General features: G+C 44.6%; 1 protein-coding gene across 3 annotated transcripts in view; it reads right to left on the bottom strand.

The window, feature by feature from the left end:
* The window catches only part of SMC5 (structural maintenance of chromosomes 5), a 78,580-nt gene that overhangs the window by 45,179 nt on the left and 9,524 nt on the right, over positions 1-23,877 (bottom strand). For 2 of the 3 annotated variants that reach the window (XM_058657357.1, XM_058657358.1), the window contains exons 5-15: positions 23,343-23,477; positions 20,874-21,014; positions 19,211-19,372; positions 16,451-16,522; positions 13,596-13,851; positions 11,175-11,329; positions 7,751-7,864; positions 5,186-5,280; positions 4,489-4,621; positions 2,062-2,235; positions 1,817-1,986 (exon numbers count right to left, since the gene is read on the bottom strand). In XM_058657357.1, coding sequence (XP_058513340.1) covers positions 1,817-1,986; positions 2,062-2,235; positions 4,489-4,621; positions 5,186-5,280; positions 7,751-7,864; positions 11,175-11,329; positions 13,596-13,851; positions 16,451-16,522; positions 19,211-19,372; positions 20,874-21,014; positions 23,343-23,477 — 1,607 coding nt within the window. The remainder of the gene's footprint in view (positions 1-1,816; positions 1,987-2,061; positions 2,236-4,488; positions 4,622-5,185; positions 5,281-7,750; positions 7,865-11,174; positions 11,330-13,595; positions 13,852-16,450; positions 16,523-19,210; positions 19,373-20,873; positions 21,015-23,342; positions 23,478-23,877) is intronic. The other variant, XM_058657359.1, reaches the window with a different exon arrangement.

The following is a 23,877-nucleotide window of genomic DNA, read 5'->3' as shown; positions in this document are numbered from 1 at the left end:
ACCAGCAGCCACTGAACCCTTCATCAGCACGCACTGGGAGAAGCATCTTGAGTGCTTCTTTCTAACCCTGTGTGGTGAGACAGCAAGTCGGTAACGCCAGGGAAGCAGCTGTGCTGCCAAGGGCACAGACTGCTCTCCAGGACAAGTGCTGGGCTGAGCGAGTTGGAAGCTGCAGTGGAAGCTTCTGGAACACTATCTCTACTTGAGAAAATGACAACCAGGTAAGTCGGAGCATTTGGTCATTTTTCTTTTTCCAAGAGGAGATGAAGTGAGCCTGTCACTTCAAGGAACAGAGCTGCTGGTATTTATTACCACTGATTAATTCAAGCTTTTAGATAAAACCAGGATTCTACAAAATTTGTTATCTGACACAGTAAGCTCAACAACTTTCCAACTCAACAATTTTTGATGAAATCATTTATCAGCATGCTTTAAATAATATTATAATGCAGGATGTAACAAAAGCATTATGGGTAAACATTCACTTCGGGGCTTCTGTTGGCTTAGCACCTCCTAAGTGGTATGCTTCTTTCCTTCACACCATAAGGGTGCCAGCTCGTGTCCCAGTTGCTCCACTTCCCTTCCGGCTCCCAGCTCGTGGTCTAAGAAACTCGATGGCCCAAAGCCTTAGGACTCTGCACTCATATGGGAGACCCAGTAGAATCCTGGGCCCTAGTTCATATCGGCTCAGCTTTGACCCTTACAGCCACATGGGGAGTAATCCAGCAGATGGGAGATCTTTCTCTCCTTCTCTTTGTAAATCTGTCCTTCCAGTAAAAATTAAAATACATGTTAAAGAAAAAAAAACCCACAGATGTCCATTCACGTCGAATGGAAGCCACCACTGTGGCACAGCAGATGCAGCTGCTGATTGTGGTGCTCATGCCACACTGGAGAACCAGCCTGAGCCTGGGCTACCTGCCTCTGCTCCAGCTCCCACCTGACGTACCTCGGGGGCCGTGAAGATGGTCCAGGTCACTGCGACCCTGGCATCCATGGCCCAGACTTGGATGTTGCAACCATCTTGGGGGTGAATGAGCATACTGAAGAACTATATGCTCTCTGTCCCTGCCTCTGTCACCATGCTTTTCAGATAAATTAATAAATCTTTTCAAAAAAGGTAAAGCACAATGGATGCTAACATATAAGCCCAGTGACATGATTTAAGATTCCATATTGTAATTAAACTTTAACAAACTATATTTTCACAAGTTTTGATGTGCTGGTAAAAGAATAAGTACAACTATCTAAAAAGTCTATACAGTGTTCCTCCTTTTAATAATGGCAGCTGTGTGTGAAGGCAGCTGTTCTTTATTAGTGCTCAACTCCAACATCTCACCGCACACTGAACGGAAGGGCAGCTACGGAAAACCTCCCAACTTCCGCCTGAGGAGAGCTGCAAACATGTGAGACAGTTCCATCCTTCTGACAATACTTTTTGGTACAGTTATTTTTCATAACTAGTTTCTGTTAAACACAATAAATTTATTATGTTCTGATAAATGAGCACTACCTTGGACATCGTTTAAATTTCTCATGTGGTAAACAGCAAGAGATTGAATCCACGGAAGCAGGATTTGAGCTCTCTGTTCTTTCAGGCACGTAAAGGTGCCCAAGGGCTGGAAGAGCCGACAGCAGACAGCACCACCTGACACTCATCTCGCTTCGCCATACTGACCAGGATCACGTTTACAACCATGGGCAGGACGAGCTTGGTCCAATGAAAAACTACTTCAAGATGAGTGTGGAAGCTGTCAGGCCACCAGACGCCGCCACAGCCAGGGTCTCACACGCTCCCCACACAGTCTGCAAATACCTTCCCAGCTTGGAGCTGATCTTCTGCTCCAGCTGCCTCTTCTTGGTTTTTCTCTCAAGCAGCTCCTTCTTCTTCTGTCTCAGGTCATTATCTCTGCGTTCCAGGAGCTTGCTTTTCTCACACAAGCCAGTCAATTCTGACTCCACAGACTGTAACTTTATAGTAATTTCCTATGGAAATTCAAAATTGTTAATACATCTAAGACACAATTCACATCTGTAACAACCCAAGTCAAACTAACCAACCTTTAGCTGTTCTTCCAAATGTCTTCTCTGCTCCAGGTCCACAGTCACAGTGAGAAACTGGGCCACTTTCAGAGATGTATTACTAGAAATAAGTTTGTTTGAATAAACAGATGTTTTCACCACATATTTTTCTTCTGCTGTATAAATTTGTTTCAGTCGAGTTTCTTCTATTACCTACAATGCGAAACAAGTACTGACATTAAAGTACATGTAATAATGATTAAAATATGTTTTAAAGGACTAAAGAATTACAAACACAAAGCAAGTTTATTTCAGAGTCTAAATTACCACGAAGCACACCAGCTACACTTTAGGCTTTTAAGCACATCTAACGCCATCACTAACACAACGGCAGGTTCAGTTCGGATCAGAGCAGTGGCCAGCAGCACCAAGGAGAAGTAGGCAAAAACCAAAACAACAGAGAAGCTGCCTGGGCTTCATTTACCACACCTGCCAAACAAAGCGCATTTTGGAGTTTTAGTGTTTAAGAAACAGATGGGGCCAGGTGACCCACCAGGGAACTAAGCGAAGGGGGAACTCACCCACTCCTCTGACTGTCTTCATTTCTACGGCTCAAACACACAGCTTCGCAATCATTTCCCATATAGTTTGTTAACTACTTAACAGAAACATTTTTCATGCGAAGGAGATTTAAAATTGTTTGAATTTTTTTCAAATCTTTTATGAGTTTTGTAACGTAAAATATAATCCTACCACTTGAAGACTGTTTCCATGTACTTATAAAGAACAGGATGTTTGCTACAGCTCTTCCAGCCTCCCCACATTTATAATTAACACTAGCACCAGCATCTTTCCTTCTGCAATTGTGTAAGTGAAGAGAAATAAAATACATCTAAAGTATACTTAATCAATATGGCCTAACCTGGCACATTAAATCCTGGGTAACCAAAGAGCAGATGCGGTGAGCCCTCCCGGCTGCCTAAGGGGAGTGTTCCATAGAATCGGAAGCAGCAGGCCAGTTAGGGAGAGACAGTCACAGCAGAAAGGACTTCCCTAACTAAGGATAATTTCACCCGAATACTATCTTAGAAATTAACAAAACAATTCCATAAATACAGTGCAATTCTGTGACAAAATTTAAAATGCTAAAGACTAGATAAGCAGCAAAACATTCACTAAGAAATACATTCTTATTCAAAGGAAGAAACACTAACACGGGTATTTCTGTCATATTTTAGATTTCAACTAACAGAGGAAATAAATAAAAATTTGTATCTTCTAAAAACCAGTTCAAATAACTTTACCAGGTGCTTGAAATATGTCTACTTTGCCTTAAAAGTAATTCATAACTTAAAGTGGGGACTTGGAGCAGGAAAGTACAAGAAACATCCAGTGTGCTTACGGATTCTCAAAACTCATCCCTGGGCCGGCGCTGTGAAGTGCGGCTCAAGTCACCGCCTGCCCAGAGGGACACGTGTGTGAGTTCCGGCTGCTCCACCGCGGCTCCAGCTCCTTGCCAACGTGCCTGGCAAAGCAGCAGAGCATGGCTCAAGTACTTGGGCTGCTGCAGCCACATGAGAGACCCGGAGGAAGCCCCTGGCTCCTGGCTGCCATCTGGTCCAGCTCTGGCCATGGTGGCCGTTTAGTGAACCAGTGGACAGAGGATCTGTCTCCCTTCCACTCACTCTCTTTGCAACTCTGCCTTTCACATAAATAAGCAAATTTCCTAGGAGGAAACAAACAAACAAACACACACACAAAAAAACAAGGGAGGTATTTTTAAGATAAGGAAAAACAATTGAGAATATGAAGTGCAAGAAAATAATGTCACTTTTTTTTTAAAGACTTTTATTGGAAAGGCAGATTTACAGAGAGAAGGAGAGACAGAAAGATCTTCCATAGCTGGTTCACTCCTCAAGTGGCTGCAACAGCCAGAGCTGAGCTGCGTTGATCCAAAGCCAGGTGCCTGGAGCCTCTTCCAGGTCTCCCACACGCGTACAGGGCCCCAAGGCTTTTGACCGTCCTTGACTGCTTTCCCAGGCCACAGGCAGGGAGCTGGATGGGAAGCGGGGCAGCTGGGAAACGAGTCAGTGCCCATATGCGATTCAGCACAAACAAAACGAGACTTTGAGCCACCAGGCTACCACACCAGGCCCCAGTGCCTTCCATTCTATAGTTTTTCTGCAAGATAACCTGGAATGCATGAATCTGACATAGGTTTACACAGGATTATTAAGCAAGCAGAATCTAAACAGTACTCAGTTATCTTAAAAGACATTAAGTACCCATTCTAATCTCCATATCCCTCCTTTCGTCAAATGTCAGCCAAGACTCACTATTGGTGTCTTATTAAAAATAACAGGATAATATAGTTTTTAACATTTCTGGCCACTTCAGGCTGAACATTAAGTAAGATAAGAAGTTTCAATAAAACAGACTTGTGCCAGTGATCCAGTGCCTTCCTACCCGCTCGATTCTTTCCCTCGTCCTTTCGGTTCCCACGGGGACTTCATGGATGTGATACTGGCAACAAAGGTAGCTCATGACCGGGTCTGGTGCATCGAACAACTCTCGCAGGTAAGAGAAAAACCCGTATTGTCTGAAACGAAAAGTGAGACTCAAGTTTGTCTTCAGTTATCGAGAAAACAGAAAAAAAACCAAAAAAACAAAAAACAAAACAGCTGTGGCCAACAGCTTTTTAAATATTTAAATACATTTCATATTATCTACCTTCTTACCAGAGATGCCTAGAACATTTGTGATTACCAAATAGTAAACTGCTTTTTTTAACTTCTTCTGTTGCTTGTATATTTTGAATGCCTACTTAGACATGGAGTTAAGATATTTACTTACAATTTTTAGTTGGTCCTTTAGAAATTACTTAGCTTTAGAAAGCAATGATTTATCATTTCATCTTCCCATTGACTTACCAACTATTTTTCTGCTATTTATTAAATGGTTCAATATAGTTTTGCTCAACTACCTCCATCATACACGGACACTACACACCAGGAGAGTGTGCTCTTGGGTACAAAGTTTTCCTTTTTTAAAAAAGCACTACAGCTTATAATAAACATATGAGAGAAAGAATTAATTCAGACATATTTAAAAGACCAAATTATTTAATACTCAAATCAATTCTAGTACAGTTTTTAAAGCTTACCTGAGTTCGTTTAGCGGTCTTGAGGGCGCTCTGGCTGCGTGTGAGCTCTTCGGAGCAATGACAGCATTCACTCTTAGTTTTTTGTTGTCACGGACCTGAGTAAGGAGAAAGGCACACACTGAGGAACACACCCCCTCAACACACACCCTCCAGAGGCAGGAGGTCTGGGCAGCAGTTATGATCCCACCAGTGAGACCTGTAGCCCTCTGGGAGCGCTTGGGTTCAAGTCCTGGCTCTGATCCAGTTCCAAATCCAGTTCTCTGCTAACGTATACCCTGGCAGGCAGCGCGTGCTGGTTCAAGTATCTCAGTCGCTGTTCCCCTGGGGCAAGCTGGACTGAACCCCTGGTCCTGGCTTTGGTCGCTGAGGTCCCAGCTATTGTGGGCACTTGAGAAGCGAACCAGCAGTTGGGAGATCAAAGTTTGTCTATATCTCTCAGGCTTTCAAATAAAGAAAGAAACTGAGAGAGAAAGGAAGACGATTTCCAAAGTTACTATATTCCTACTGCTACCTATGGCACAATCAGAAACTGGACCATCAGATATTTGATGGTAATGTTAAGAAACTTACTGTGATATGATACTGTAACTACATTTTTTTAAAGTTCACTTCTTTCAGAGGTATATACTAAAATACTTTCAGATTAAGCAGAATGAGACTTACTTCAAAATGATACAGAACAGAAACAGTCCAAATAATGGCAGCTCATCTTGCACTGAGCTAAACCTTTTACAAATAATAGTAACAAATTCTAGACTTAAGAAAAGTTCTAATTTTATTTATGTGAAAGGTAACAAGATTGAAGGAGACACCCAGAGAAAAGAGACAGTTCACTGCTGGTTTTACTCCCCAGGAAGGGCCACGTCTGAGTCCAAATTCAACCTGACCTCACACACGGGTGGCAGGGACCCACGTCCGTGAGCCAGTGTCCGCACACTCCCAGCGTGAAATTTAGTCAAGAACTTGGAAATGGGAGCCAAACTGGGACTTGAACCCAAGCATTCTGATATGGAATCCCGGGAGGCATCCGAAGTGCTGGGCCAACAGCCAAGCCTGGACAAATCTTTAAAGACATCATCTGAAGTCATTAGACATGCAAGAAACGCACACTGAGGGTGGAGAGAGGCGCCACGCGCAAGAGACCCGCGCGAGGCTGAGATCTGAGCCCATGCGCCACCCGGAAGAGAACCGCGCGAGGCTGAGATCTGAGTCCATGCGCCACCCGGAAGAGGACCGCGCGAGGCTGAGATCTGAGTCCATGCGCCACCCGGAAGAGAACCGTGCAAGGCTGAGATCTGAGTCCATGCGCCACAGCAGGAGAACCGTGGAGAGCAGAATGACAGACTCGGGCTGTTCATGAAGGACTACACGACTTTAATAATACAGCGGAACCAGCGAGGGCGAGGGAGTGGGGGAGGAAAAAGGGAAATCCCAGAGCCTATGGAACCGTATCATTAAATGAAACAAATTTAAAAATAAGGAAACAAAACAAACAAACAAAAAACGGTTATACGTTTGGGAACTTCGGTGGGAAGGAACAAAAGAGAATTAAAGAGAAACATCCAGTATGAGAAACAATACCAAGAGATCCAAGAGACTGAGGAAAGATCAGTTAGGGGAAAAAATTTTACTGGAAAAGTGAGACACACTGAAAACTTTTCTCCTATTTGCCAAATTTGACAATACTAAAGGAAAGGGGCCAGTGATATGGCAAAGTAGGTCCATCTTGCCCTGTAGCACTGGTACCCCAGGGGAGCAACAGTTCCAGCTGCCCCACTTCCAACCCAGCTCCACGCCAATGCTGTAAGCAAGCAGCGGAAAACGGCCCAAGACTTTGGGAGAAGCTCCTGGCACCAGACTTGCCCAGTTGTGGCTGCTGCAGCCTTTGGGGACAGAACTGCTGAGAGAACATCTGTTTCTTCTTTGCTGATCTTTCATTCTTTCCTTCCTTTTCTTCTGGTTGCTCTGCATCTCAAATCAAAAGTTTAAAGCCCATTTAAGAAGACCTAACTCTACGTCTGTAATGACACTGCTGTGACCCTTCCCCTGGGGTCACAGAAGTTGCACTGCAGGCCTGCAGTGTCTGGCAGCACACAGACCGCCCTGCCGGCTGCAGCAGCCTTCAGCTACCAGCGGTACCTGCCACACAGATACAAGATGCTCATTCTTTGAAAGGAAGTTCCACTTACATTACTGTAAAATAACAGCAAATGGACTGCTCCTTTAACAAAAAAAATGAGCTCAATTTAATAACTTCCAAAGAGATGTGCAAAACCAAAAGCACATCACTGCAGTGTTTCCTTCTCTTAAAACAACGTGCCAGAATTATTTTCCATACTAACTTCAAATGATTATTTTAACATGTTACAGATGCTGCTGGGCTAGTCTGCTTTTACAAAATAAGTCCATACTCACATCATGGCAAATAGGAAAGAAAAGAGGAGAACTGAGTGATTTGTACACAGCGGTTAGGCAGTGATGCATTCATCTCTGTTTGCTCTACTCAAGTCACAGATCCGCACCCTGAGAAGTGCCAGGTGAATAGCGTTAGGTTGGTGAACTTGCCTCTTTGAGGAAAACTTCCATATCTTCTTGACTCTCAAATACAAAGGCTCTCAAGTCATTTGATGGAATATGATTCTCAATATACTTGGCATTTTTATTATCTTTCATATTGATCTACAAAAATAAAAAAGATGAGTTATCTGCAAGAAACCAAATCAATCAACCATGCTCCCCTGTAAGTCAGACGTAATGAATTAGATTAACGCATAATGAAAGGGAAAGCAAAAAAAAAACCAAAAAAGCCAACCCGGTGTACCTAAGGGTCCCTGGAGCACACGCCATCCGAAGGAGTGCCCGCACACGTGAACAGACGCTGCGGCTGGACCAGCATCTGATCCACGGGGCTCTGATACTTTCTCAGACATAACTTGAGCTCCTTCCTGCTCAGCTCACTGAACACCAAAAGCATTCCAAACGATGACACAAGAGTATAAGCACTTTTCATCTTCCGCCAAATTTTTAACATTTTTCTTCTTAATCTCTAAGATAACTTTAGGTTTTACAAAATGTTTTTTTCTTTTTACTTAAAAGCCAGAGTGAGATCCATGCATAGAGAGGGAGAAGGTGAGAGGCAGAAACAGACAGCTACCATTTGCAGGCACGCTTCCCAAGCCAACGAGCAGGGCGGGACTGGGCTGGACAGAAGCTCTACCCAGGAAGTCAGCCTGCCCCACTGGGACGGAGGCCTGCGCACTTGGAGCCATCATCTGTCAAGTCCTAGTGCTGCAGAGTGCAGTATCTGGGACTGCAAATGGTACTCCCAGGGCCAAAGCTTGGAAACAGTTACTAGTTACCAAAGAAACTTTACAGAACTAATGGGGATGAACTCATTACTTTTAATTCTCACTATAGTGCCTTCAAGAGAAACCCTAGGTTCACACAATTAGTGTGTGTACCTATTGATTTATCATAAGAACATCACTCAAGATCATCTGGTAGCTGATATTTCACAATTTTTTAAATGAAAATGTTGTATACATCTGATTCTGCGATGTTTTATGTTTCGTAACGTCATACATGACTTTGCATCAGTGGAGACCAATACCAACATTTTCAGTGCTTGCATGATATTTTATTATAAGCATACAGAATAACTTTTTCAACTAACCAATATCTTTGTAAATGATCTTCTGCTCTGTTCTATTTTTATAAACACCATGAGGAGTCTACATGTAAATATATCTGCATATCTTTCCAATTCTAGAGTAGAACTGGTAGAAATAACTATTAGAAACAGATAGCTGACAAGTTATAAAGTAACATTCTAACTTGGCATATTACCAACTGCCCATGGAGACAGCAGCATCTCAAGCAGGCAGTGAGGAGATGGGGGTTACAGGGGTGGGGGAGGGAGGGAGATGAGGGTTACAGGGGGAAGGAAGGGAGATGGGGGTTACAGGGGTGGGGGAGGGAGGGAGATGGGGGTTACAGGGGGAAGGAAGGGAGATGGGGGTTACAGGGGTGGGGGAGGGAGGGAGATGAGGGTTACAGGGGGAAGGAAGGGAGATGGGGGTTACAGGGGGTGGGTGAGGGAGGGAGATGAGGGTTACAGGGGTGGGGGAGGGAGATGAGGGTTACAGGGGGAAGGAAGGGAGATGGGGGTTACAGGGGGAAGGAAGGGAGGGAGATGAGGGTTACAGGGGTGGAGGGAGATGAGGGTTACAGGGGGAAGGAAGGGAGATGGGGGTTACAGGGGGAAGGGAGGGAGGGAGATGAGCGTTACAGGGGGAAGGAAGGGAGATGGGGTTACAGGGGTGGGGGAGGGAGATGAGGATTACAGGGGTAGGGGAGGAAGGAAGGGAGATGAGGGTTACAGGGGTGGGGGAAGGAAGGGAGATGAGGGTTACAGGGGTGGGGGAAGGAAGGGAGATGAGGGTTACAGGGGGAGGGAAGGGAGAGAGACGAGGGTTACAGGGGGAGGGAAGGGAGGGAGATGGGGGTTACAGGGGTAGGGGTGGAAGGGAGATGGGGGTTACAGGGGTAGGGGTGGAAGGGAGATGGGGTTACAGGGGTAGGGGTGGAAGGGAGATGGGGTTACAGGGGTAGGGGTGGAAGGGAGATGGGGTTACAGGGGTAGGGGTGGAAGGGAGATGGGGGTTACAGGGGTAGGGGTGGAAGGGAGATGGGGGTTACAGGGGTAGGGGTGGAAGGGAGATGGGGGTTACAGGGGTAGGGGTGGAAGGGAGATGGGGTTACAGGGGTAGGGGTGGAAGGGAGATGGGGGTTACAGGGGTAGGGGTGGAAGGGAGATGGGGGTTACAGGGGTAGGGGTGGAAGGGAGATGGGGGTTACAGGCGTAGGGGGAAGAAGTGGTAGGGAAGGAAGGGAGTGGATGGAACAATCAAGGAGCAGCCCACTGAAAAGCAGAGTACCTCTCTTCATCTCAAAGATTCAAGTGAAGTTTAAAATGTATATATGTCAGCTACCAATCTGACCCAATGATAGGCCACTGTTAGGAGATCCAACAAACGACAACCAACAAAATGAAGCTTTGAATTATTATCTTCTGGTTGTCATACTGGTAAATATCTCTTCACAACTACCTTTGTATGACTTATACTGATTACAGTATTTTTAAAGATATTTTCTTCTAATCCGTATCAGATCAATCATAAACAATGCCTACATATAAAAGAGAAACTTTCTTTTTAATCTGGCAAGAATATTCTAACAGTGCACACTGTGTAACACAATATACAATAGATAACAATTTTACTGATATGATTTAACATAATAAAACTTAGTAAAATTATTTTTTATAAAGCATACAATAAATGTATTATAGAAAATGCATCTTTTCATAAATTCTTCATGAATTGTTTTCTAAAGAAAAAAACCATGCTGCAAAAATAATTCTTAAATCATTTCAGGGTAAGTTTTATCTAATATCAGTTTCAAAAGAATGTGGTTTTCCACTTTTTCATCTCTTTATTTGGACAAACTTATTTTTCATCGTTTAGATGGAAATCATCTTACTAAGAAATGGTTACACTCCTCAGCTGATTCCCCAAATGCAGTTTATTCTATTATCGATGATTCACTTTATCACTGAAAGCTAACAAATGTTTAATGATGTTAATAAATCACTGATTTCATTTTAAAAATCCTCATATTTTCTGGTGGGCAGAAGGTTGTCTTTCTATTGTACACACATCCCTTATCAACACTTATTGATGGCAGGTTCTGCTGAAGACCTTCCACAGCACCGAGTGGGACTGAGCTGACTGTTGGCACACGCCAGCTTCACACCTCTTTCTCCAAGAGTTCACGGATTCACAGCAAGGTGCTGCCCTCACAAGCTCACATACAGACTAAGCACTGTGCCAGATGCTGTGATGTCTGCTAACAGAAAACCAGGGTATCAAAAGGACCAAGAATTCTTAAAACAATACAATCTGTAATGATGACAACAGATTTTTCTTACCGTGAGCATGATGGGCTCACAAACCCTCTGCTTAAACTTGTCTCTGTTGCTTCTCAGCCATAAGACGGCGTCGTAGGTGTCACGGTACCTCTGTCTCAGTTTATCCTCCTTCTGGTTCATAAGATTATCAAAACGCACAATATGATCGCTCACATCTGCAGTGAGAAAGACACGTTCCTCTGAAGGCCTTAGTCAGTAAGATAACCCTCTAATAATGTTACAGAATATACCAGACGTAAAGCTTACAAATATTATTCTGCAAGTACTCTGCATAGAGGAAAAGAACTGGCCTGGACAAGTCAACCTGAAGTGTTCTAACACCCAAGATGAAAGACAATCTTGAAGCTATAAAAAATGTTAAGCAGGTAGCCTAAGCAGGAACAGGAGAGGACAGTGCTGTGGCACTGCTCGCAACCCTGGTATGCCATACTGGAATACTGGATGTTCAATCCAACTTCCTGCTAATGGCCCGGGAGGCAGGGAAAGATGTCCCAAGTACATGAGAGACCCAGGGGGCTTCAGGGCCCTTAGCCTGGACGCTGTGGTCATTTAGGAAGAAGACCAATGGATGCAAGACCTGTCTTTCTGCCTCTGAAAGAAATACAGAATTTAAAAGAGAAAGAAAATTAGGTTTCATATCAGAAGACAGTAACAACAGACCTCCAAAATTCTGAGAAAATTTATTTTCAATCTAAAAGTATACACACAAAATTGAGTAAAGGAGAGCAACAAGACACTACCAGGATGAATACAAAGACTATGAAACTCATTCCAAACGCCACTGCGCAGGATGGACTCTGCTTACGCAGCACAGATAAAGAACGCAGCCACAGACGAGTTCCTGACAACAACCAGTCCAGCAGCAAGAGGCACAGAGCCACAGAACTGAACACTTCATAGTTTCTTCAGTTTAAAGAAACAAACAAGCAAGTGCCATATATTTTAAAAACTAGAATAAAACATTTAAAAACTATTAACAAAAGGAAATTTAATCATAAAATAATACTTGGCTCGGGTGTGTCAGATTTCATTGTTACAATAAATATTATTTCTGAGCTTGTAGAATTAACCCATGTAAGTAGAAAACACAAGAATTAGTAATACTTCTCAACAGAATATCAAAGTGTTTTCAAGCTTGAGCAAACAAATAGTCCAGCTGGCAGAAGGGAAACCAGCAAGCGCGAGGAGTGAAAGCAAGGATGAGGCCTGGTACTTTACACTGCCAAGTACACACGCAGCAATATTAGTAACTCAAGGAACAATAAGACAGGAATATAATCGCATTCATCTTTTTTTAAACTTTTATTTTATTTTAAAGATCTATTTATTTTATGTGAAAGGCAGAGCCACCTGCTGGCCAGGGCTGGGCTGGACTGAAGCCAGAAGCTTGCCCAAGCGCGTGGCTGATCCGCCGCTGCCTTCCCAGGCCACACGCAGGGAGCTGGATGGGAAGTGGAGCTGCCAGGACTTGAACCAGCGCCCACAAGGGATGCCAGCACTGCAGATGAAGGCTTAGCTTGCTGACCCAAGAATTAACCTTTAAAAAACTGATGTTACTGGAAAGAGATGCAGCCTTCCGTCTGCTGGTCTATTCTCTAAATGCCCGCAACAGCTCAGGTCTGACCACGTTAGAACCAGGAACCTGGAGCTCAAGGGGCTGCAGGAGCCAGTCCACCTGCGCCCTCACTGGATGCCTTCCAGGTACGCAGCAGCAAAAAGCTGCAACGAAAAACAGTGCTGGGAAGCAGATCCAGGATTCAATCAAGGTCCGATATGTGATACAAGCATTCCAAGCAGTGTGCTATGCACTGCGCCCAGTAACCTACACCCAAATCAATTCTAATATAATCTAACAGTCTCATCACAGGAATGAGAATCAGAAAAAAAAGTTGTTCTAAGCTAAAATGTATGTTGGAGTGACTGTCAGAATATCTCAAGTCGGAGTTCATTGAAAGAGCTCACTCCTGACAGGGTGTAAAGGCAGGACTGGAGCTGTCCTCTACACAAACACAAGTGCTATGCTTGGATAAACATAGAACGGCTTTTGTTCTAATTCATCTGTCATACGTACTGACTCAGATAGACCACAGGCTCTCTCCGCAGAACGTGCTGAAGATGCGAGGCTTGATCCCCTATCTAGAGGAGAGAAAAGACAAACTGCACAGGACTGGAAGAGCACAGCCAGCGAGTGTGAACGAGTAACAAACCTGACAGGACTGGCAGCGAATAAGCACTGTCCGAGAAATCAGACCCACAGTTACAGTCAACAGCTGACACACAGTGACGACAGGCACCTCAGCAACAGAGCCAGAACGAGCAGAACCTGAGCAACAACTCCCGCTCGGCCTGAACACACGGCCCCGTGGACAGCAGGCACACCAAGACACCTCCATTTTGGAAGCACTTCTTCAGCACACTTACTCTTTCTTTCCTTCTCTAGCGTCTGCTTTTCTCTCCGCCTGTCGATGATCTCGCCCTCACACAAGGCCTTCTCGTCCTGAACTTGCCTCAGATCATTCGTGACGGCCTCAATCTGGGGCTGAAGGTTTTCACAGTTCTCAGCCGACTTCAGCTCATTCTGCAGATCTTCTATCATTTTGCGGGTATTACTTATTCTTCGTTGTCGGTCATGCTCTTCATTTTGTTTTACTATTAAAGCCTGCTGAAGCTCCTCAATCTAATAAAACAAAAGTACATTAGGACCTTAGAGTCTTTTTTTACTCCATGTTTGGTTTTCAGAGTAATAGTTTTACAAATGCTGAGCCTGGCACAGTAGCTTAGAGGCTAAAGTCCTTGTCTTGAACACACTGGGATCCCATATGGGCACCAGTTCTAATCCTGGCGGCCCTCCTTCCCATCCAGCTCCCTGCCTGTGGCCTGGGAAAGCAGTCGAGGACGGCCCAAAGCCTTGGGACCCTGCAACCGCGTGGGAGACCCCAAGGAGGCTCCTGGTTGGCTCAGCTCCAGCCATTGTGGCCACTTGGAGAGTGAATCATTGGACAGAATATCTTCCTCTGTCTCTCCTCCTCTCTGTATATCTGACTGTCCAATAAAAATAAATATTTAAAAACAAACAAAAATGTACAGCTAACTGGGATTTATATCAAGGATGCAAAGTTAATTCAACACTCAAAAAACAACCAATACTTCCCCCATATTAGCAGGCTAAAAGAAAACATTCATACAATAGACATAGAAAATCAGTTGACCAAATTACCCATTCAAGATAAAAATGATCAGAAACATAGGAATATGTAGCAACATTTAAAATCTGATAAAAGCAACTATAAAATGCCTACAATTGATATACTTGATAGTGAAAAACTGGAGCATTTCCTCCAAAGACCAAGACAGAGCAAAGAAATTCACGTTGACAATTCTTCCTCACGTAACAGTAACCCTGGCCAGCACATTAAAGGCAGGGAAAAGAAACTACAGGAATATAAGTAAAAAGAACAAAAAGTGTCATTATTTGTAGAGGACGTGATTACACTGAGAATCTCCAGCAAGCTGTGGTGCATCAGTGAGAGGACAGACTAGTCAGTGAGAGGACAGACTAGTCAGTGAGGGGACAGACTAGTCAGTGAGGCGACAGACTAGTCAGTGAGGGGACAGACTAGTCAGTGAGGGGACAGACTAGTCAGTGAGAGGACAGACTAGTCAGTGAGGGGACAGACAACTCAGTGAGGCAACAGACTAGTCAGTGAGAGGACAGACAACTCAATGAGAGGACAGACAACTCAGTGAGAGGACAGACTAGTCAGTGAGAGGACAGACAACTCAATCAGAGGACAGACAACTCAGTGAGAGGACAGACTAGTCAGTGAGAGGACAGACTAGTCAGTGAGGGGACAGACAACTCAGTGAGGGGACAGACTAGTCAGTGAGAGGACAGACTAGTCAGTGAGAGGACAGACAACTCAGTGAGAGGACAGACTAGTCAGTGAGGGGACAGACTAGTCAGTGAGAGGACAGACAAGTCAGTGAGAGGACAGACTAGTCAGTAAGGGGACAGACTAGTCAGTGAGAGGACAGACTAGTCAGTGAGGGGACAGACTAGTCAGTGAGGACAGACTAGTCAGTGAGAGGCTGCTGACGAGGGGACAGATAAGATGTGAGCTCTAAGACACAGAAGACTTAAATACTGAGAGCCACACAATCCTGGTGAAAACAAATCAAATGTCTACGTAGATGCAGACGCACCATGCTCACAGATCCCAGGATGGCAGTCAAGATGCAGTGCTCCCCAAGGGTTCAACGCAATTCCTACTAAAAGAACAGTAACATTTTTCTGTACATACAGAAAAGATACGAGTTTCATCAGGAATGGTAAAGCATGGAACTCTCCAACTTCTTGCCTCCTTAAAAGAAGAGCCCAAGGCAACTGCCATTAAGCCCCAACCACGCAGTTTATAACACCTTTTACCATCTTCCACTGAACCACACACAGAAAAGCAAAGCTCCCCAAATGAGGAAAAACTTCAGGAAGAAATGGAGAAGACACTACATACATCAAAAACAGCAGGATACTACAGTAATAAAGATCAAGAAACTGTTACTGCAAATAAATAACATGACAGACTCAACGTTCAGCTCTGGCATTCCGAGATAAAGCGAACGCAACACCAGGACCCGCTGAGCTCCTGACAATCTGTTATCACACAGGCGTCTGCTGCAGTTCGCCTAACCCAAGAAAAGCCCACATTACTTAAATGTTAGACTACGCTAAACAGTGCCTAAAATCTAAAGGAAGCAAGATTTACCTTAGCTAGCAATACACTGCTTACAATAAGCTCAAGTTTTCTCATTTAACTGCTTATTTCTAGACACTAAAACTGTAAGCTGAAATTATAACATATCAATTGAATAATAAAAATGTATTCAACATGAAAAGCTTTAGTTTATGTATGTATATTTTGTCTCAGTTCCAAGTACACATGGATTCCTACATAAATTTCTTGTAACATAACAGAATAAACCCGCGTAACAGAGGGAGTGCCCTAGAATTTCTCCAGTTAAACAAATAAGCCCACCGCTACCCTACTAAGCACCCTCCCCATGCACTACAAAGACCACTGCATACACATTTTTGAGCAGTTTTGAAGACAGTTTCTCTGTGCTAGTACCACACTTTCCAACGGCAGTCTGCCTCAGAGATGAAGGTAAGAAGTGAAAGGAAGAGGATCTTCAACAATTCAGGAACGAGCACTGGTCCCGAGTCCCGACCTGCAAACAGTGCGGGTAAATGAACTCAGTGTTTCAGTGCAGAGTCTCACCTGCTTATCCCTCCTTTCAATAAGGTCTTGCTTCTGTTTACATTTCTGAGATGTTTCCTTAATATCTGCTGCCTGTAACACAGAACCAGAAAGGAGGACACATTAGTTGAGATGTTTCCTTAATATGTGCTGCCTGTAACACAGAACCAGAAAGGAGGACACATCAGTAAAACACTCAAGCAGTCAAACAGTTACAAATTAATCCACAGCAATACTTCCCCATGATTTATTTCGAACCAAATTCATAATTATGATACCTACGTTATTCCTATTGATATTAAAAGCCAATAGTATTATGCATATGTATGCTTATTTTCTTGTATGTACCTTCCCATTTTATCTGACCCAGAAAATAGTCATATATGACTGTCAAAACAATTATTGCTTTTCATACTCAGAGGAATTAGGCTCAGAGGGAACAAGCAGCCTGCATGCACGGCTCGACAAAACAAAACCCAAGACCAAAAACCAGGTCTCATTTCAACCACAAGGTTTTCTCTACCTCGTATTTTAACACGTTACACCAGAAAGAGTAAAACATAAACTGTGCAGTCTACACTGTGGAGGACAGGGCCTCAGAGCACAGTGACACTCAGGCTTGGGGCTCTGGGAAGGCTGGCCTGGGGCTGGGCCTTGCCTGTCGGCTAGCAATTCGCACTGTGTCAATGTCTGCCTCATTTCTTACCTGAGAAGCTCATCATCCCTGGTACAAGCAAGGTACCTGAAGTATACCTGGTGGAATGTGTGTGGGCCACTCTCCGTGGACGCCTCGCGGGGCGGCACTGTAAGAGTTCCACGGCGGAGGAAACCACAATCTATGTGGGCCACTCTCCGTGGACGCCTCGCGGGGCGGCACTGTAAGAGTTCCACGGCGGAGGAAACCACATATGTGCTTGGTCCTCACTGAGTCGGCTTGGTGACCTGCCCTACGTGAGCTGCCAAGCCCCAAGGGATCCAGGCAATGGGATGCCTCTCCTTCCCAGGAAGCTAAGCTAGCATTTACTGACTTTAAGCTGAGCACTAATGATGGGTATAATGTCTTCAATAATAAACACTAAGCCTTTAAGATGAACGTCACAACCACTGTCCTCACCTTACTAAAGAGACAAAAGCTCAGGAGATTTAGTAAGTTGCTCAGAGCCAGGCCGTCAGTAAACAGTACAGTGGGAATTCAAAGGCTGGTCCATGTGATGTAAAACTCAGGCATAATTAAGAACACTGGATCATGTCCCTGACAGGAAAGTTTAAACAAATTACACAAGTTGGAAAGCGTATTCTGCTGGGAACAGCAGTGAGCGGGTGGTGGGCAGCACAGAGAGTACACTCATTTTCTCAGAAAAACGATTACAAAATAGGCCAGGGTACTAGACTTTAAACAAACGACAGAGACGCTGGGCAACTTCTCCAGAGTCAGTCCCATTAGAAGCACCCGAGCAAAACTACAGGCTTCATGAACTAACCCGGAATTCACTGTAGACCTGCCCCCGACTCCACAAGCAGCAGCTTAGCCGTAACAGGAAAGACAGGGACTAAAGTGTGTGTGTAAAATGAACAATGCAGCTACAAACCACCACAACTAGTAATGACTGAAAACTATCTTTTTTTAATCTCTTTTGCTTGGGGATCTCTATAAAAAACAGAATTTTTTACTATTAAAAGAGGACATACCTAAATAGTATCAATAATCACTTCTTGTTCTAATATTTAAAATGACCAACAGTAATTCATAGATAAGATCTAATGAAATCCCAAACCCTCACTTGTTCTTAATGACTAAACTTTTTTTTATTGGAAAGACAGATTTACAGAGAGAGGAAAAACAGAGAGGAAGATTTTCCGTCCTCTGGTTCACTCCCCAAGTGGCCACAACGCCAGAGCTGTGCCGACCCAAAGCCAGGAGCCAGGAGCTTCTCCCGGTCTCCCACACGGGTGCAGGGTCCCCAAGCTTTGGGCCACCCCTCAAGCGCTTCCCCAGGCCACAAGGTGGGAGCTGAATGGGAAGTGGAGCAGCCAGGACATGAACCGCGTCCATATGGGATGCAGGTGCATGCAAGACAAGGATCTAGCCACTGGGCCATTGCACTGTGTCCACGGTCAACCTTTCAACTTAAAATACCGCAGGGCTTTTCTAACATGACAGTAGCAGAAGAAAAGCTACTGGACAGGCACAATGGCTCAACTCTCGTGCACAGATGGTGTAACTGACAACAGCAGGTCGGAGCAGTCTCAGGGACAGCACTGACCACACCTGCAGTAAGCACAGCCTACTGGCAGCACAGACACTGCACGCTAGACCCCAGCCTGCAAACGGGCATCTCATGAGGGCACTGGCTTGAGCTCCACCTGCTCTCCTCCCAGTCCAGCTCCCTGCTTCCGGCCTGAGAAAACAATGGAAAATCCTATAAGTCCTTGGCCCCTGCGCCCTGTGTGAGACCCAGAAGCTCCTGCCTTCAGCCAAACTCTGCTCCAGCCATCTGGGAAGTGAACCAACAGACAGAAGATCACTCAGCCTCTCCTTATCTCTATACACCCACTGCCAAACAAAAAATAAAACAAACAATCCAAAGAAAAAAAAGCCAAAAAATCCAATTTCCTTTTTCTTAATTTGCACCTTGGAATTTCTACAAAGTAGCAACCTTCCTGGATTAGGTCTCTGAAACCCACAGCAGATGTTAAAAACCTTAAGCTAGTTAACAAATTTAGCAACAGCTGTAAGCATCTGAAACATCTGTCAAATGTTTAGACTGGCCCTGGAAGCACCTTGTCCTTGATCTGCGCCTCCAGGCCGTGGCGCTGCGCTTCAATCTCCTCCATCCGCCGCGCCATGGGCATCTGGCCCTCCTTCAGGCGTTTCACCTCGTCCTTCACGCGATCCCGGGCCTGCTTCACCTCTTCGTACTCCTGACGGACATTTTCATATTCCTGCCAAACAATCAGAAACAAGATGTACCAATACTCACACGAAACCAATTTAGGTAAGACTTGTATCTCTGACAGGAAATTAAGTGTAAAATTCATCCTTGGTAGCAACTCTGGAAATTATAAATTCCAACATGTCTTAGTAAGCCTTCACAATGAGCCAGACCTTTGGGCTTCCAGCGCTTTCTACCCGAAACTTGAATCCGAATGACTATTAATCTTACATTTTCTCCTAATTTATCAGTAAAGAAAAGGATACAAGGACAAAGAAAGAAATATAAAAACTAGTGATGAAAGGTAAAACTGAATAAAAAACATATGAGAAAAGGAAAAAGAAAGCGTTCTTTGTCACACCACAGAAACTAACAAGCATACGCTCAACAAAACTAAACGGAGAGGCAAGAGTCCCGGCCCAACTCCTCGGAGCCCGCGTGAGAGGCCAGAGGCCGCAGGCACGCTGCTCTGCCAACACTCCGAGCGGCCGGGGACGACCACAGCGTTGGAGTCCCTGCCTCTCCCGAGAGACCCTCAAGCAGTTCCTCGGCTCCAGGTGTGGCCTTGACCGAGCCCTGGCCAGTCAGGCCAGCTGTGAGTGAACCAGTGGGGCAAAGAGCTCTTTGTCTCTCTCATTGTCACTTTGCCTTTCAAATAAAACCTGACTGAACATAACTGCAGCAGTAATACACCATATAACACTGAATGAGATGAAGGAAGAAGAGAAAATAACACGAATGAGCATTGCATTTCTGAAAAATTCAATCAAAAGTGAAATCCAGTTTGGTAGAAGAAATGGTAACCAAAAGACTTCAAAACACAAAGAACAGGTAAAAGAATAAAGAATATTGAACACAGCAGAAATACAAACAAAAAGATCTAAAGAAAGGAAAGACTTTCAAAAACAGAATTACAAAATATGGAACAGGATAAAGAGGAAAAAGGTTAGAATGTGACAGCCACATGGCTTTTCAATCTAATAATGACTTCCACTTTAACTTTGCAATCCATAACTATAAAACGTCCTAATCTATTACATTTCACCTACTACAGAAAGGAACGCATTAGAGAACTGAATCTTTAGTCTTAATCGTGCTCTTAAATAATAAAATATGCATGCTGTTTGGAAAGAGCTCAGCAGCCGGGCAAGAGGCGCAGAGCCACTGCGCCTGCAGGAAAGCCTGCGGAGCCCTCCTGACGGGACAGGATGCCCAACAACCCAACCTGCTGCTACATCCAACTTCTGGACCATTAGCATTTTAGAAAACAAAGAGCTGATTAAACCTGGCAGAATCTGCAGTGACCGACCTATGATCTGTTAGAGGACATAACGAGCACACAGCTATGTAATCAAACAGAGTAAGAGAAATACAAACTTAACTGCTGCAACATATTCAGAAAAAATGCAAAGACACTGAACTTCAATATAGGTAGTAATCAGTGCACTCTTTACAATATTCCATGGCTTGAAAGAATCACCCATTTCTGTTTCTAATAATTCAATACTTACCACCCAGGGCCTTTTTGCTTCAAGCATCTCAATTAAGTCTAAATGTCGTTTCCGTTCATAAAACCTTTCCACATCCTGTTTGTACCTTTCATTCCTTTGGATCATCTTCTCTAGATACTCAGTTTTCTCTTTGCATGTCGTCTAAAATGAATATTTGATGACATTAGTTTAAAGAAGACATGTCAAACCCTTTTAACAATGAAAAGTGAGCAATGTTGGTAAAATCTTCAAACAGGGCCAGCGTGGTGGCACAGCACACTAATCCTCCCTGACGGGAGGCGGTTCAGTCCCGGCTGCCCTACTTCTGAACCAGCTCCTGCTTCTGGCCCACGGCCCTGGGCACCTGCACCCACATGGCATACGCAGAAAAAGCTCCTGATCCCTGCCTTCCCGACCAGCCCAGGCGCAGCAGCCACAGCAATTCAGGAAGTGAATCAGCAGCTACAGCACTTCTCTCTCTCTCTGTGTAACTCTGACTTTCAAGTAAAACAAATAAAATCTTCTCAAAAAAGAAAAAATCCCCAGCAAAGGATTCCCTTGGGTTGTAAGGAACTGTTTAAAAGCGTCACCCCCGAGTCATGGGTCCGGCTTTCTCATGTATTTCCAGTCACATGACTGTGAGGAGACCCTACGACAGAAGAGCCCTAACTCTCCCTGATGAACAAGGTTTCTGTCCACGCACTTCCGGGAAAAGCAAATCAAGTCATCCGGTCAAAGCAAAGACATTACAAAGACCTCGGACCGGAGGACTTAGAAGTGAGACGACAAGGCTAAAGTCCACAGGCTTCCTCCTGTGCATCAGCATACAAACGCAGGACCTGCAGATGACGGAGTGGACAGGCAGGGGTCACAGGCTGACACAGGACGAGCATCAGATGACAGAGTGGACAGGGCAGGGGTCACAGGCTGACACAGGAGGACCTGCAGATGACACAGTGGACAGGGCAGGGGTCACAGGCTGACACAGGACGAGCATCAGATGACACAGTGGACAGGGCAGGGGTCACAGGCTGACACAGGACGAGCATCAGATGACACAGTGGACAGGCAGGGGTCACAGGCTGACACAGGAGGACCTGCAGATGACACAGTGGACAGGGCAGGGGTCACAGGCTGACACAGGAGGACCTGCAGATGACACAGTGGACAGGCAGGGGTCACAGGCTGACACAGGACGAGCATCAGATGACGGAGTGGACAGGCAGGGGTCATAGGCTGACACAGGAGGATCTGCAGATGACACAGTGGACAGGCAGGGGTCACAGGCTGACACAGGAGGATCTGCAGATGACGGAGTGGACAGGCAGGGGTCACAGGCTGACACAGGACGAACATCAGATGTAGGACCAGATCTTCGTGAAGGTCTCGAGCAGTTGCTCTGGTCACCAACCTGAGTAAGTACAATAATAAACTGCAACTACATCTTGCATAATTAATAGCATAACCTGTGTAATAAACTGCCCATTATATCCTGTATAATAAAAGTATAACTGTTTATACTTCAACAAGGGATTTGTTATGAAGATTTTTTGAGTTTATTTCAGTTGCTAGGACAAACAAAAACAAGATCCACAAAAATGAATTTTTTACAAACAGCATTCTATGAAAAGAAATGGGTGGTATCTATGTATGATCACTAAAGGTGGCAAACAGTAAATCAATGACTAAGAATCCTATAACTTTCTGATACAAAAAACTTCCACTGTAATTGGCTTTAAGATTTATTTATTTTTATCAGAAAGCCAGATAGACAGAGAGGAAGATATTCCATCCGTTGATTCACTCCCCAAGCAGCTGCAATGGCTGGAGCTGCACCGATCCAAACCCAGGAGCCAGGAGCCTCTTTCAGATCCCCCATGCGAGTGCAGGGTCCCAAGGCTTCATTCAGGCTGTCCTCGACTGCTATCCTAGACCATAAGCAGGGAGCTAGATGGACAGCTGGGCCGCCAGGATTAGAACTGGCACCCAAATGGGATCCCGGCTCGGGCGAGACGAGGACTCAAGGACTTTAGCCACTAGGCTACCGCACCAGGCCCTGTTATTGACTCTTCAAAAATTCAATTAATGAAACCCTATGCAATGTTCTAATGGCTAACCCATGCCTTGTATGTGCCAGGATAACATATGGGTACCGATTCGTGTCCCAGCTGTTCCACTTCCCTGCTTGTGGCCTGGGAAAGCAGCAGAGGATGACCCAGGACCTTGGAACCCTCAACCCACGTGGGAGACCCAGAAAAAGCTCCTGGCCTGGCCTTGGATTGGCTCAGCTCTGGCTGATGCAGTAACTTTGGAGTGAACCAGTGGATGGAAGATCTTTCTCCTTCTCTCTGTAAATCTGCCTTTCCAAGAGAAAGAACTGACAGTAGGCAATACAACCCTGAGTAGAAACAGAATCAGCAGCACAAACGGTGTCAGTGATTAGAACTGCCCCCATTCGCCGCGCTGACAGCCCGAGCCGCGTACACATACCTCCAGCTGCTTCTCCTTCTCCCGGAAGTTCTTGAGCTCGCAGTGGTACATGTGCATTTCCGGAGGGCCGATGGACTTCTCAGTGGCTTCAAGGAGCTCAATTTTGCTAAGTTTAGCAAATTCTCCAACTTTGTCCTACAGCAAAAATTAGTACCAGTAACTATTATCATCTATATGTATAAATGGTATTTCACTCAATAATTATACACTTACAGGCATGGAACTCTTCTCCCAAAAGACATGAGATGTCAATTTTCACATAAATGTTTTATAAATAGGGTAAAAACTACCACTTCTGTGAAACACATTAAAATGCTCTACATCAACATTTACACGTTGAAATGGTTATATACACAGAATAATATAATAAACAGTTTTAGCATACAGGAAGATACAATTACCGGGACGGAAATGAACATCACCACACATCAGACTGGCTGTTTGAAGCTTTTTAAGCAAAAAAGTCAGTTCAAACTTCTACTTCCAGAAGCACTATCAAGTTTTATATTTGTATTCAATTTAGACATTTAATCAA

This window comes from Ochotona princeps, chromosome 31 (genome assembly GCF_030435755.1).
Source record: "Ochotona princeps isolate mOchPri1 chromosome 31, mOchPri1.hap1, whole genome shotgun sequence".
In the NCBI taxonomy this organism is placed as follows: domain Eukaryota; kingdom Metazoa; phylum Chordata; class Mammalia; order Lagomorpha; family Ochotonidae; genus Ochotona; species Ochotona princeps.
The sequence above is the reverse complement of the archived record's forward strand: the minus strand, read 5'-3'. Positions and strand labels throughout refer to the sequence as shown.